The 13,013-nt window shown below is 39.0% G+C and overlaps 1 protein-coding gene across 11 annotated transcripts in view; it reads right to left on the bottom strand.

Annotated features, from left to right (window-relative positions):
- Positions 1 to 13,013, bottom strand: part of ANKS1B (ankyrin repeat and sterile alpha motif domain containing 1B) — a 332,378-nt gene that overhangs the window by 164,797 nt on the left and 154,568 nt on the right. For 6 of the 11 annotated variants that reach the window (XM_081878201.1, XM_081878197.1, XM_081878206.1 and 3 more), the window contains one exon: positions 11,941 to 12,047. In XM_081878201.1, coding sequence (XP_081734327.1) covers positions 11,941 to 12,047 — 107 coding nt within the window. Of the gene's footprint in view, positions 1 to 11,940; positions 12,745 to 13,013 lie in introns of those variants that run through there. The other 5 variants (XM_081878209.1, XM_081878210.1, XM_081878202.1 and 2 more) reach the window with 3 other exon arrangements.

Below are 13,013 nucleotides of genomic sequence, written 5' to 3'. Positions count from 1 at the left end.
GGAGGGGGCAAATAGGGATTGCTTTAGTTCAGGGCTACAGAGAACCCATGTGGTCCTCTGCTTCTTCTCTTTCTCACCAGCACCATGCAGTTCAGCCTTCTGCTGCCCTCCTTCTGCAACTGCCATTGCTGCTGAGCAGAGCACTGGTTTGTTCAAACAGCCACCCCAGTATTGTGTGGTGTGCAAAGGAAAGGCAGTTAGCTGGGTTGTATGTCAAGCAGATACACTGCCATGTCTCCCTTTCCCACTCTGGCAAATATGCACATGCAACGATACTTTTTCAGAAGTGGAGCATGGGGTGATTTCCAGTTCTAGACATCTTTTCCTGCTTTTGCTCCTTTCTTAATTCATTCTTGCTACTACAGCAAATAGTGGCAGCACTCCTATGCCCCCACAATGGATCTTTATTTGGTTGATATATAGCATCCTCCCAGGGGCATTTTTTAGGAGAAAAATGGTTGCCCCTCTGCAGCAATGCAGCATCATATGGCCACCTGAAGAAAATATAGTGAAAGTGAGCACCGTATTTTTCTGTGTATAACATGTCCCTGTGTCTTTTTGGGAGATTGGGGGGAGATTTTTGGGGGGAGATTGCCCAGAGTTATTGAGCATGTTTTGAGGGGGGATGGCTGATAATCACCCACCCACCTGGCCTACGCTGCTACTAGCACACGGCCCCAAAGCCACCTATTGTCTGTCCCCAACCCTGCAGAAACTGCCAATCGCCCGCCCAATTGCCGCAACAACAGCAAATCAACACCAGCTCTTGCTGCAGCAACCAATAACACACCCAATGACTGCTGACAATCTCCAGCTCGTGGCAGCAACCAATCCCACGTCCCCCCTATACACTATCCGTGAATAAGATGACCCCCAATTTTAAACACAATTTTAAAATAAAAAAAAACCTTGTTTTATACATGGAAATGTATGGTAAATGGTAAGGCTTGCATTAATACTGCTCTTCTTCTCATGCAGTGATTCACAGTAGATATGTGTGCAAACAGTCCTAAATTTATCCATGTATCCTTTCCTTAAAACACCTTTGACAAATCTGACCCTGAAGATTCACTTTGTAATTATCAAAATACATTTTTATCTGCCTCATATAAATTCTTTGTCCCTGAGATCCCAATACAGTAGTCTTCATTAACATTTACATTTTTTGATCTTCCTACTTCATTCTTTGTGATGAAAACTCAAAATAGAACCCATAGATCCACTGAAGAGAACATGGAGAAAGTTCTATGTACAGCCATTGCCACTGGTAGTTGAAAGGATCCTATGGCATTTCAGAACAACCCTCTTGTCCATTTTTTTTTGTTTGAACTCAGCCAGATGACATACTTCTCTTTCTATTCCTTTTAACCTTGAAATACATTTAAGAACTTTTCCCATTTCCTTTTATATCAACACATTTTATTATACTTTTTGCATTTTTATTCTCTCATGCTTCTTGATGTTCTTACACTATTTTTTGTTCCCTTTCATGCTGTACAGTCAGTCCTCCTCCCCAATTTAATTTATTTTTCACTTCCACCTCTTCAAATAATTTTCAGCTAGGCCTGAAATGAACTGCCTTCTCCCCTTCAAAATTCACAGGTGGTGAAATTGAGGGACATTTGGTCACTAGTGGGGGACCATTTTGAAAGCTTTCAGGGGTAAAAGGTAAAGGACCCCTGGACGGTTAAGTCCAGTCAAAGGCAATTATGGGGTTGCGGCACTCATCTCACTTTCAGGCCAAGGGAGCCTCCGTTTGTCTACAGACAGCTTTGTGGGTCATGTGGCCAGCATGACTAAACCGTTTCTGGTGCAACAGAACACCATGACAGAAACCAGAGCACACAGAAACGCTGTTTACCTTTCCGCCGCAGCAGTATTTATTTATCTACTTGCACTGGCGTGCTTTTGAACTGCTAGGCTGGCAGGCACTGGGACAGAACAACAGGAGCTCAGCCCGTTGTGGGGATTCAAACCACCAACCTTCTGATCGGCAAGCCCAAGAGGCTCTGTGGTTTAGACCACAGCACCACCCGCTGTGTAATGTACTTGCAATGGGTGGGGCAAGCAGCAGCAGTTTCTCCTTTATGTTTCACCATGACGTTTACTTTTTCCACCACATGAGTCAGCAGTGGCATAACTCCTCTCAGCGGTCAGCAAACACCATCCCCAAATGTCCCTGGAATGATATTGTGTCATGAGTCGTGATGTAGTATTATTTCAGGGGCATTTGGGGAGGAGGGAGGATGAATTCCTGCCACTGAGGGGAACTCCATCACCACAACTACAAGGCAGCAGCAATAATAAGTGATGGCATGGAAGAGCAAGCAGAAAGAAACTCCTTGCTTTCTACCAGTGGCAAGTGCTGCTCCCAACACTTTTTGAACATTATTGCTGTCCCCAAAGTCTCCTGTCCCAGTTACAACAAGTCATAAAACTTTCAGTTCAGCTTTAATTCCAATTATAATCATCTAGGTTATCTCATATGTACCATAACCACTCAGTTCTGCATTCTCAAAGAGCTTCTTCAACATCAATACCCACCACTCACCACCATAGCATATAGCAAATCATTTTGAAACTGAAGTAAGATAACTTTCAAAAGCAGATCTATTGGTAGAATGTTTTCTGTTCAAATAAACGACAAGTAAAAAATCCCTCTAGGCATGTCCAAGTCGATGGATGTTGCTAAATAAACAATTTGAATCAAAGCACTTGCAATTCTATCAAGATATAGCCCAGTGCTATAACTTTGCCTTAGTTTCATAAACTTATTTTTACACACTTGTTATTAATCTGTACACATTATTATATTATGTACAACACATAATTACCCATAATCAGGTCCCCCTGATAGTTTCAGCCTAATTGTACTCAGATAATCAATTTTCCATTATTTGACCTGAGGTTGTCTTAAGTTGCAAGAATTCTTTATCACCTCCTCTTATTATTGTAATTGTAAGGAAAGTCTTTCAATATCACAGGCACTGTCAAACATCTCTGAGAGCTGGTTCACGGACAGCCTTCACTGTGATGGTGCCCCTAGTCTATTGAAACTTCAAATATTGCAATTCATTTGGCTGTCTCTTTTCACCACACAGCTAACACTTTTTTATTCTGACAAGCACTTCACTTTGGGAATGTGCTTTTTGTACTGCAGCAAACACTTATTTCATTTAGTTTTCCTGCTCTTGTCTTCATTTTGCCTGCTACATTTTTTCAATATGCTGATTTCATTGGTTCATATATTTTTAATCATCCTGAAAGATGCAAATGCACTGAAAGGACAGGATATAATTTCCAAATAAATAAATAAAATAAAATAAAATGATCTTACCTAGCCACTCAGTATGGAAAAAAAAATCCAACACTCTTCAATATCTGCAAGAACTGTACATTGTTAATCTATTGGTTCGGAAGACTTGTGGGGCCACTGTTTACCTATCCTTTGTGAAAATTTTCCATTTATACTGATCATTTGTTTTCTGTTTCCAGTTTCCCAACTCTGTCCACTTGTGCCAAAATTGCTAGGCTTGTTTAGTGACAAATGCCAGTTGTCATACATTTGATGAAGTAAGCTGTAGAACATGAAAGCTTATATTACAATACATTGGTGAGTATTGAGGGTGCCATGGGGCTCTCTGTTGCTTGACTTTACTTTTCTCTATTGTAAAAAGAGTTTGAAAATGCAAGACCATACTCTCACTCCATCTGCATGCTTCTTGGTGGTGTTAAATATTTAAAATTGCTTAGGCCTGATTTCCCTTCGGGAAAGCCAGTCTAACTTTTCCTACGTGCATTGGTTAAATATGAATAATATTTTGCCCATCTTAGAATAGAAATTAAGATCACATCATCTAACATTCTGGGGAACTGGGGCTTATAATAGGGCCTTCTCAGTGGTGACACCTCAGCTGTGGAATACCCTCCTCCCCAGTATTAGGCTACTACCAACGCTAGCCGGTTTTCAGCACTAGCTGAAAATATTCCTCTTCTGCCTCTTTCTGAACATCCATGGGAATGTTTACTGAATTGGAACAGTTATGGGACCGGTTTTGTTGAACTGTACAGTGTGTGTGTGTGTGTGTGTGTGTGTGTGTGTGTGTGTGTAATTGTTTCTGTGATTTCATGTATTTGTATGATATGGTGTGAGACACACACCCCAGATAATTCTACAAGGATAGAGAGAGGGGTACATTTGATAAGTAAATAGAAAAATAAATAAATAAGATAAAAGGGCAGTACCGGTAGTTTCCTGGTTTGCTGGTAACAGTTTTTAAAAACACTGATCTTACAGTTACATTGACCAGTCATATGGTATGAGGCTCATTTCAAGGACAAGTTATATATATTTATCAGCAGGTCTGCAGTTCATATTCTAGTTTCTTAAGAATGTTTGGATAAATCTAATCTAGTTCTGATGAACCCTCAGCATATGAATGGTAAATTAATACAATATACTAATATACCTCTTGGTTTAAGAAATGGAATTTTTGGAAATACAATTTTAGATAAATTAGTACTACCTGATTATCTCCTCATCTATGATAAATGAGTGATTAATGAATGAAAGAAAAATTAAGAACAATGACTGAAGCTATATAGATACCAAGGAAAAGGAAGCATCAGAATGCCACATCACAAGCAGAAGAAGATGTTGGCCCTACCACTGTTTTGTCTTTCAGAACACCAGTTAACATTTTCAGGATCTGTGTCATAAGGGGAAAGCAAGCAGAGTGTGAGATAAACTCCTACATAAATGTCACTCCAGATATTTCTTTTATCCCTCCCTTTGGAGAAATGGTTTAGCACATGTCATGTTTTCCCTAGACGTTTCAGACATTATTTTACAATGATCCAATTCGAATACATGGCCATGTGCTTATCTCATCTAAACCAAACTGTGATTTGGCTTACTGTGATATGGCCAATATATACTTTACAACAGAGCCCTAGCTTTCTTTGAATGCCCAGTTCATGGCAGCACTCTCAGCACAGCAGTGCTATACCCAGAAGCAGCAGTACAAGAAGGCACAGGAACAGGAATGTTACACAGCACACCTATGTGGTGAGCACATGACCTAGGGGGATATATACCTATTTGGACCAAAACAAAAATGTTCCTTATTCACCTTCAAGACTGATCTTGAACTATCAATCATATAACTTTGACACATGCTTTTTATTCTTTAAACAAGGGGTTCGGGAATCTCAGGATCAGGTGATGAATGAAGACCCATAGGATACTCTCCAGACCAAATGGCCTTGCCTCCCTGTGCCATAGCATATTTGATTATTCTGGCTGGCTGAAATGCATCCTTGAACAGTGATAGTGCCTCGTTCTTGCTGGATAGAGGTTGGAAGTGTGTGTGTGTATACACCCGTGACATTTGTGTGGATGTGTTGCTTTGTTGCTTTGCCCATCTGTTGCTCTGCCCACTCTTGTCTCTGGTCCCACCCACCATTGGCATGCCACCCTCTAGGTTGAAAAATATTCCCACCACCACCATAAACAAACTGACCCACATCAGACGAGGCATACTGATGAATATATGCCAATTAGACAACCATTAACCAGCAACTGACAAATTGTATTAGTCTTCCTGACAAATTGCATTAGACATCCTGTTTCAAATTCTCTTGCTGTCTTGAGAAATGTGATATCTTAGACTGAGCTTTCCTGTGCAACTTCTTCATTAGCCAAAAAACATGCCCTGACTTGATTTATTTTTGACACAATAATTCCACAAGCCCCAACTCAGCACCAGCAATGTGATAACAGCCCTCATCTATAGGCACAAATAACCAGACTGCATTTTGCAACTCATGTTTGTAAAATGGGGCTAGATTAGTGTCCTGGGGCTAGTTTAATATGGTGCAGGAAAATGTGTGGCCAGCAAGCAAAACAACAACAACAACAACAACAACAACAACAACAACCGAAAACATAAACAACAAATTTTAAAATGAAACATTTTTATATAAATGTGTTTGTGTGCATTCAGTCATGAGAGCTTTCTGCTCCTCAGTCTAGTGTTGGACAAATACTGACAAAGTGTAGAAAAAGCACAGGTCTCAAGGTTTTAATCTGTATACATAAATAAACTCAAAGTTCCACAAACAGTAATGGAATGCATGAAATGGTACATCCTCATTTTTCATACCACAGGAAACTATTTGGACATTCATAGTTCACATAACAATCAATGTGCTGAAGGAGAAATGGAATTTTTCCAGATCCAAATTCAGCATACTGCTGGAAAATAAATATATACTCACAACATAACTTCACTTTTGAAGAACAATATTCAAAACAATATTTTGAAGAACAATAACCAACACCTGTGCATTTATTGCACTGGCTATGCTGAAAGACCCTTGCAATACTACTGATTTTCAGAAAATTCCAGTGATACTTATGTCTGGGCATTATTTTAATAATAGGCTATTTTGTATGAGAAACTGTAGTCTACATGAACATGTTGGGTATTAATATTATGATTTCGTCTGTTAGTCACTTGTTACCCAAATGGCTTACAATATTGTTAAAAACACGAATAGATTATACCATAAAACAAAACAAAGAAGAAGAAACAACTCCAGTTGCACAGTAATAATCTATGTCACCTTAGTCTATCAAAAGCACGGGGGGGGGGGGGAATCAATAATTACCTGGCACTGAAAAAATGCCAATGACGGCACCAGGCAAACCTTGCTGGGGAGCACATTCCACAGTTGGGGAGCCACAAATAAAAATGCCCTCTTCCCTTGTCTCCATCCTCCAAGCCTCCTTTAAAAGGGGAGCTGGAAAAGGGCCTCAAACAAAGATCTAAGGGTCTGGGCAGATTTATATTGGGAAAGGCACTCAAGAAGATATTGGAATTCTGAGTGTTAGAAGAAAACAAAGATGGGACTGGTTAGTCTGATCAAATGAATAAACCTAGACTTAATGGGAAGGAGAGATTTCAATCAGAGAGCATTTCAACATGCAGATAAGTAACAGAGTATCCTGTTCTATGAGCTCGACTCACAGAAGAAGCCCAGTAGTGCCCCCTAAAGTATTCAAGGTAGGAATTCAAGCCCCCAAAATCATCTGCAGGACTTTGGAGAGCTCCCAGGTTACTACTATGGTAGCTCTGTGAGCTGTTGTCTTGGCAGTAAGACCTGGATGGCTGTTAAGGGACCCTCACCTTATTTTGCAGCTGAGAGCCCAATTCTCCTTCCATGTTCTGCACTTAGCTTTCCAATGCTGTAGTAGTGACTATCTAAAGTGGGGGTAAGAATTGACCCCATTGGGCTCATTCCTTACATCTAGTTCTCTTCTGCAGTAAAACAACATATGATGTCTAACATCTTAAAGTCTATATATTATTGCAGTGGTACCTCTGGTTATGAACTTAATTCATTCTGGAGGTCCGTTCTTAACCTGAAACCATTCTTAACCTGAGGTACCACTTTAGCTAATGGGGCCTGCTGCTGCCGCACGATTTGTTTTCTCATCCTGAGGTAAAGTTCTTAAGCCGAGATACTACTTCCGGGTTAGCGGAGTCTGTAACCTGAAGCGTTTGTAACCTGAAGTGTTTGTAACCCAAGGTACCACTGTATAACATAAGCAGGTCTTTTTTCAGCTGGAGCTCACAGGAACTCAGTTCTGGCACCTCTCAGCTGGGCGCCATTGCCATTATAAGAGCAAGGGAGGTTTTTGTCAGTATTTGTAAAAAGCAAAAAAAAGGAGGAAAAGGTTCTGACCTCCCTTTGTCTCCTCAGCCTGGTCCTCGGACCCTTGTCGGCACAAAAAAGAGTCCACGAGAATATCCTTGCAGAGTTTTATTCTCAAAAGTCTTTGTGCAAAACACGACTGAATAACTATACACACCAGCACTAACCAACTGACCAACCCAAACACCAGCCTCAGCCCAAACTAACATTTCTCACTTTATACATATACAACCTGCTGCAGGCCACTGAGTCATGCTGACCCAGCTGTATTCGCATTAAAGAAACAGCGGTCATTTTAGCCGTGACAGTTTTCATGGTCAGTTCCAGCACCTCTTTTTTTAGAAAAACAGCACTGAACATAAACATTTGTGGACTAGGACCTATTCCATCAGATACATGAAGGGTTTTTATTCTATTTTTTATTCTATAGGGGAAGGTGTAGCCCATCTAGGAGAAGGAATCAAACTCTGATCCTAAACCTCAATTGCCTTGTGGCTATACTCATCCATGAGAAAGGCTCTCAGAACAAACCCTGAAGAATAATCCATGCCTGCTGCCTTGTGGGACATCTTTGAGAGAATAAAAGGCTAAAGAGTAAACCCTACACAAATCTGGAGAGGAGTCCCTAAGACAGTTTTATGGCACCTTGCACGCCTCCTTCCAGCAACTCCTGCAGCCAAGCTAGTGCCCAATGTATTGCTCTGCTTTCCTTTGGACCACATCAGTGAGGCCAAGAGGGGGGTCATGTTTTCTGGGCAGCTGAGGACCTCCATATACACTGCCCAGGTTTGTGCCCCAGAGAGATCACTTCAGTGCTGCTAATGCTGCAAAAACAATGCAGGAGGCAGCAGTTATGAATTACCAGTCACTGCAGCCACAGGAGGCACTGTGTTTGTCCAGCGGTTTGACTTCATCTCCAGAGGTGAACTCGATTGTCTCTCAAGACAGACGGATGCCAACAAAACATTTTATTCTATACATGGGCATACAGCCTTCCCTTCATACCGCAAATAACCACTGTAGGGAGAGATGGGGCTTCTTTTAAGACACTCCCACAAATATTGACTAAAGGGGCAAAGAAACAGACCTTTATAAGTTTCAGTCTGCCTTTTCTAAGGTTATTTCGGAATTCTGTTTTTTTTATTATTTAAGTCTGATATCCTGACTATGACTGTTGGTTCTTGACACCTCTCTAAAATGACATCAAGTCTGTTAATGTGGTTTTCCAAATCCATCATGTGTTGGCTCATTCTAAATTTTTGCTTAGCTGTTTTTCTACTGAAACCAAATGTTATCCCAATTCCAAAGCTGTAATCAAATATATTTAAATATCAATCATCCAGTTTTTTAATTCAAGTTTGCTCTGATCAGAGCTCTTACAGTACTTTCCTGAGTGTGCATAAAGGTTATACTGGGAATAGAAGAGTTAAAAATCTTTGAAAAAGAATTATGCCCATTAGTTCATTAGGTTTCCTAAGTGCTTAGGCCAGACGGGATGCTATAATTTGCAATTAGCTGAAGTACCCTAATTGCAAGGATATAACTCTTCCACTGTCTTACCAGTCAGTTAAATAGCACACTAATCATTGCTTTGCATTGTCTTTGATGTCATCATTGTCCTTTCAGCAAGTGCACACTATTCCATTATCCAGCTTTTACTTTCAAAGGATACAACTTACTCTGTGACAGATTACTGGTGGTACTATAAATGGATCTACTGAAGCATAGCCATCTCATCTAGTGACTTGTTTTCTACATTCTGAAATTCAACTTAGGTAGAGCCATCAACAGGTTGCCTATGATGCTTTGTGCATCAACATTTTAGGATTACAGAATTTCACTCACTATAGGAAAAAATATTCTAAAAATATAACATGTTTGGAAGCAAGACATAGCTTGCATGCTGCATGTGTAAATCATGACAGAAAATAATGAAAATAAATTGAAAAATGTAGTTAAAACAAATAGAGGTTGTTTTTCTTCATTCTATGTACATAAGCTGTTAACAATATCTCTAATGAATTTATATGGTATTTAAATGCTTACTTTTCTTGCCAAAGGAGTATAAACCCAAGAGCTATTCTACTATTCTAATGAATGCTTTATCAAGTTTGCTTTTTATTTGAGAAATAACATTAGACTTTATGTGATTTTAATGCATATAGCACTGTTGTTGAGAGCTGCCTTAACATATTTCCTCATATACTGAAAATTCTACCACCATTAACTATACGTATTCCTCCATGAAGTATCTAGTAAGACATACATTACTACTTAATTCTAAAAAGGTGTGTGATGGTGTTGGTTAGGCAACAGGAAAACAAATAAGCATCAAAGTGTATTTTTAGAAAAACAAAATGGGAAGTATGATAAAGGAGGAACAAAAATGTCAAATTAATAGTGCCTGTCCTGATATAACAATTCAAAACTGGGAGTTAAAATTGATAATAGGGTTGAGTATTCCATTGATGAAATAAGCATTCATAAAACAGAATCAAGCAGCAGTCCTATAACCCACTTCCTTTCTAATATGTCCCACTGAACTAAATGGAGCCTTCTTCTTGGTATACATGTACAGGTCTGCACTATACAAAATGTTCAGTGGATAAGCAATTATTTAATGCCAGAAAATAACAAAATATATATGTTTTATCTTAACCAAGTTTATTCTTTCTCAGCAGACTAGCACCTTTTCAGTATTTTGAATGTAAATGCTATTTGGTCTCTCTAGCATTAATAATCATTGGTTACACTGTGCATTTTTTAGTATGCTAGGAACTTATGATATGCAACTGCAATGTATATAGGTCACTTAAAATTGTTAGATTTGAAGATGGGATATTGGTTAATCTTTTCAAAGTATCCAAGATAATAATGTAACAGCAGTATAACATGGCTATGAATAACATGGCATATTTTATCACTTATGATTACTTTTACTTTCTTCCTTACTGGTTGTATAATAATTTAACAGATTATAAGAACCTAACATTTCATCCAAATTTGTGCTAATTTAATCCCTTGTTGTACAAGCAACTATACACTACTGCAACAATTGTAGATTGATCTTACAATACAAAGGTGGGGAAAGAACCCATGTAAACCTTGAATTACCTTGGACATTTAATGCTTAAATCATAAATGCTTAAATCATAGGTATATCACAGGGCCTGATCTAGAGCCATTGATGGTTGATCTGCATAAAATTAGATTCTTATACTCAATCCAGTGTGCAAAATCTTATTGTATGAAGAAATTGGATTAATATAGCCTAGAAGTTAGGAGTTGGTAATATTTCACATAGATATATTTTTCAAATGCTTTAGAACCACCTTGTAATCTAATTTAAATATTTTCTAAAATCTTAGTTTAACATAAAGGTTTTTTACATGTTTAAGAAAATCACCATTGTGCATTGGCACAAAACTATGCATTTCATATAGCGTATGCAAGTTTTTTATTATGGCAATAACACTGCAGCACATAAAAATCTGACTTCACAGAAAATATAGTGAAATGTGTTATAAGAACAGCTTGTGAACAACAGGTGTGGTGAGTGTTACTACATCTAGGAACTGGAAGGTGTATACAAAAGGGTAGGCTATTGCCTTATCAACTAAGTTACCTTTCTTCCTGTCCATGGTCATATTTGTCGAAAGGTTTCATAGCTTAAAGCACTACACAAAATAGGGACACTGTATACCAAAGAAATCTGGCTTATCCATCTCTGTTAACTCTTTAATAGTTAAATGTAGGTGGGTTTTAGGTTTACATTTAAAGGAACAGCCATTCATTTCTATGCACTAGGGATATAGTTCTTTTTTAAAGCTCAACATACAGTAGTCCTTTTGAACATTTAGAATTGAATATGGAGATTAAATATTTTTACATAATTTCAATATTAACTAGGGTAATCTGTTCCCTACCGATACACTTGTCCTCATAGAAAGAAAAACTGATTCCACACCCCCTCAGGGGTAGTCCAGATGTATCACGCTTTTACTTTCTTTAAAAATGCTTTGGAATGAAATATGAACCAAGCAGAACTGTGGCTCCCAAATCCGTTGCTCGTACTGGTAGGCAGATAGGATTATGCAAATGCATTTTTATCCTAAAGCACACTGCAAAACACAAAACAGATTCCCTTCTATGCTGTATAAGATTTCATGAGGCAAAGAACCAGACATCAGCACACAATATTACACAGAGAAAATCACTTACCATAAACTGTACATTGTCAAATCCATTAGCCAGCAAGTGGTTCTCATACTGAGGTAGCCCAATATTTTCCAACCATTGTCCCACAGTCTGGACAGGGCATCTGGGTGCTGAAAGAGTTTGAGAAGGGAGGCGTTTAAGCAGGGAATATCCATCCACAGGATAATAACGATGGTCCTGGGCTGAGAGGTGGCATTGCCACATTGTGTTCCGAGAGAAATTGGTATCAAAGGAGCCCGCCAGCTTGTCAAATGAATGCTTCCAGCAAGAAAGAAAGTCAGAAGTAGCACATAGTTTTCAGGGCAAGCTATAGAGTAAGATCTGCTCCTACCTCAACATTTCGTAGGTATTAATCTCTACTACAGACCAGTACGTCATGCAGTGGAGGGAAAAAGGCATATCAAGCTGTCAGCTGAGCTGTTTTCTGTTATATGTGATTGTCGGAATACTCCACCATGAGCAATGCACTGCTAGCAGCAAGAAATCTTTTATCAAATACTCCTACATTCATCAGTATGCAGTTCCATGCTCCTTGCTCCCCCTCGCTCGCTCCCCTTCATTACACAGCCTAGGCTACACCTCGCATTTTCAATAATAGCCATCAGATAAGGCAGATTTTTTGTCTGTAAGCTGTAAGCTTGCTACTGCTGCTTCCACCTACACACCCATCCAAGCATCAATCTTGAATGATGAGAGCAGTCAAAACAAATGCAGAAAATAGCAGGTCATCAGAGGCAAGCTAAAACGCTAAAATCTGAATAGAACCTTTCTACCAGTGATGCGTTACAGAGATCTGCCTGTTGTAGATTTTTTACGTTTCAGAAGACAGCAGGAGACGCAAAGCATTAGCTGTAGCCTACTGCATGCTTTACTACTTGCTTCCTTTTTTTTAGACTGCACTGAGCTTTGCTCTGCTCACAGTGTGCTCTAAACCACTGCTCCTATTAATTCTTTTCAATCAGCTCATAATGAATGAAGTGTTGCATGTTTTCTTGTTAAAACCAAGTAACATAAATTGAACACCACCATTTCAGTCAAAATAATTATTTCTTCATCTTCTAAATTTTTCAAGCATA

Source organism: Podarcis erhardii (genome assembly GCF_964252035.2).
Source record: "Podarcis erhardii genome assembly, chromosome: 10".
Classification (NCBI taxonomy): Eukaryota; Metazoa; Chordata; class Lepidosauria; order Squamata; family Lacertidae; genus Podarcis; species Podarcis erhardii.
The sequence above is the reverse complement of the archived record's forward strand: the minus strand, read 5'-3'. Positions and strand labels throughout refer to the sequence as shown.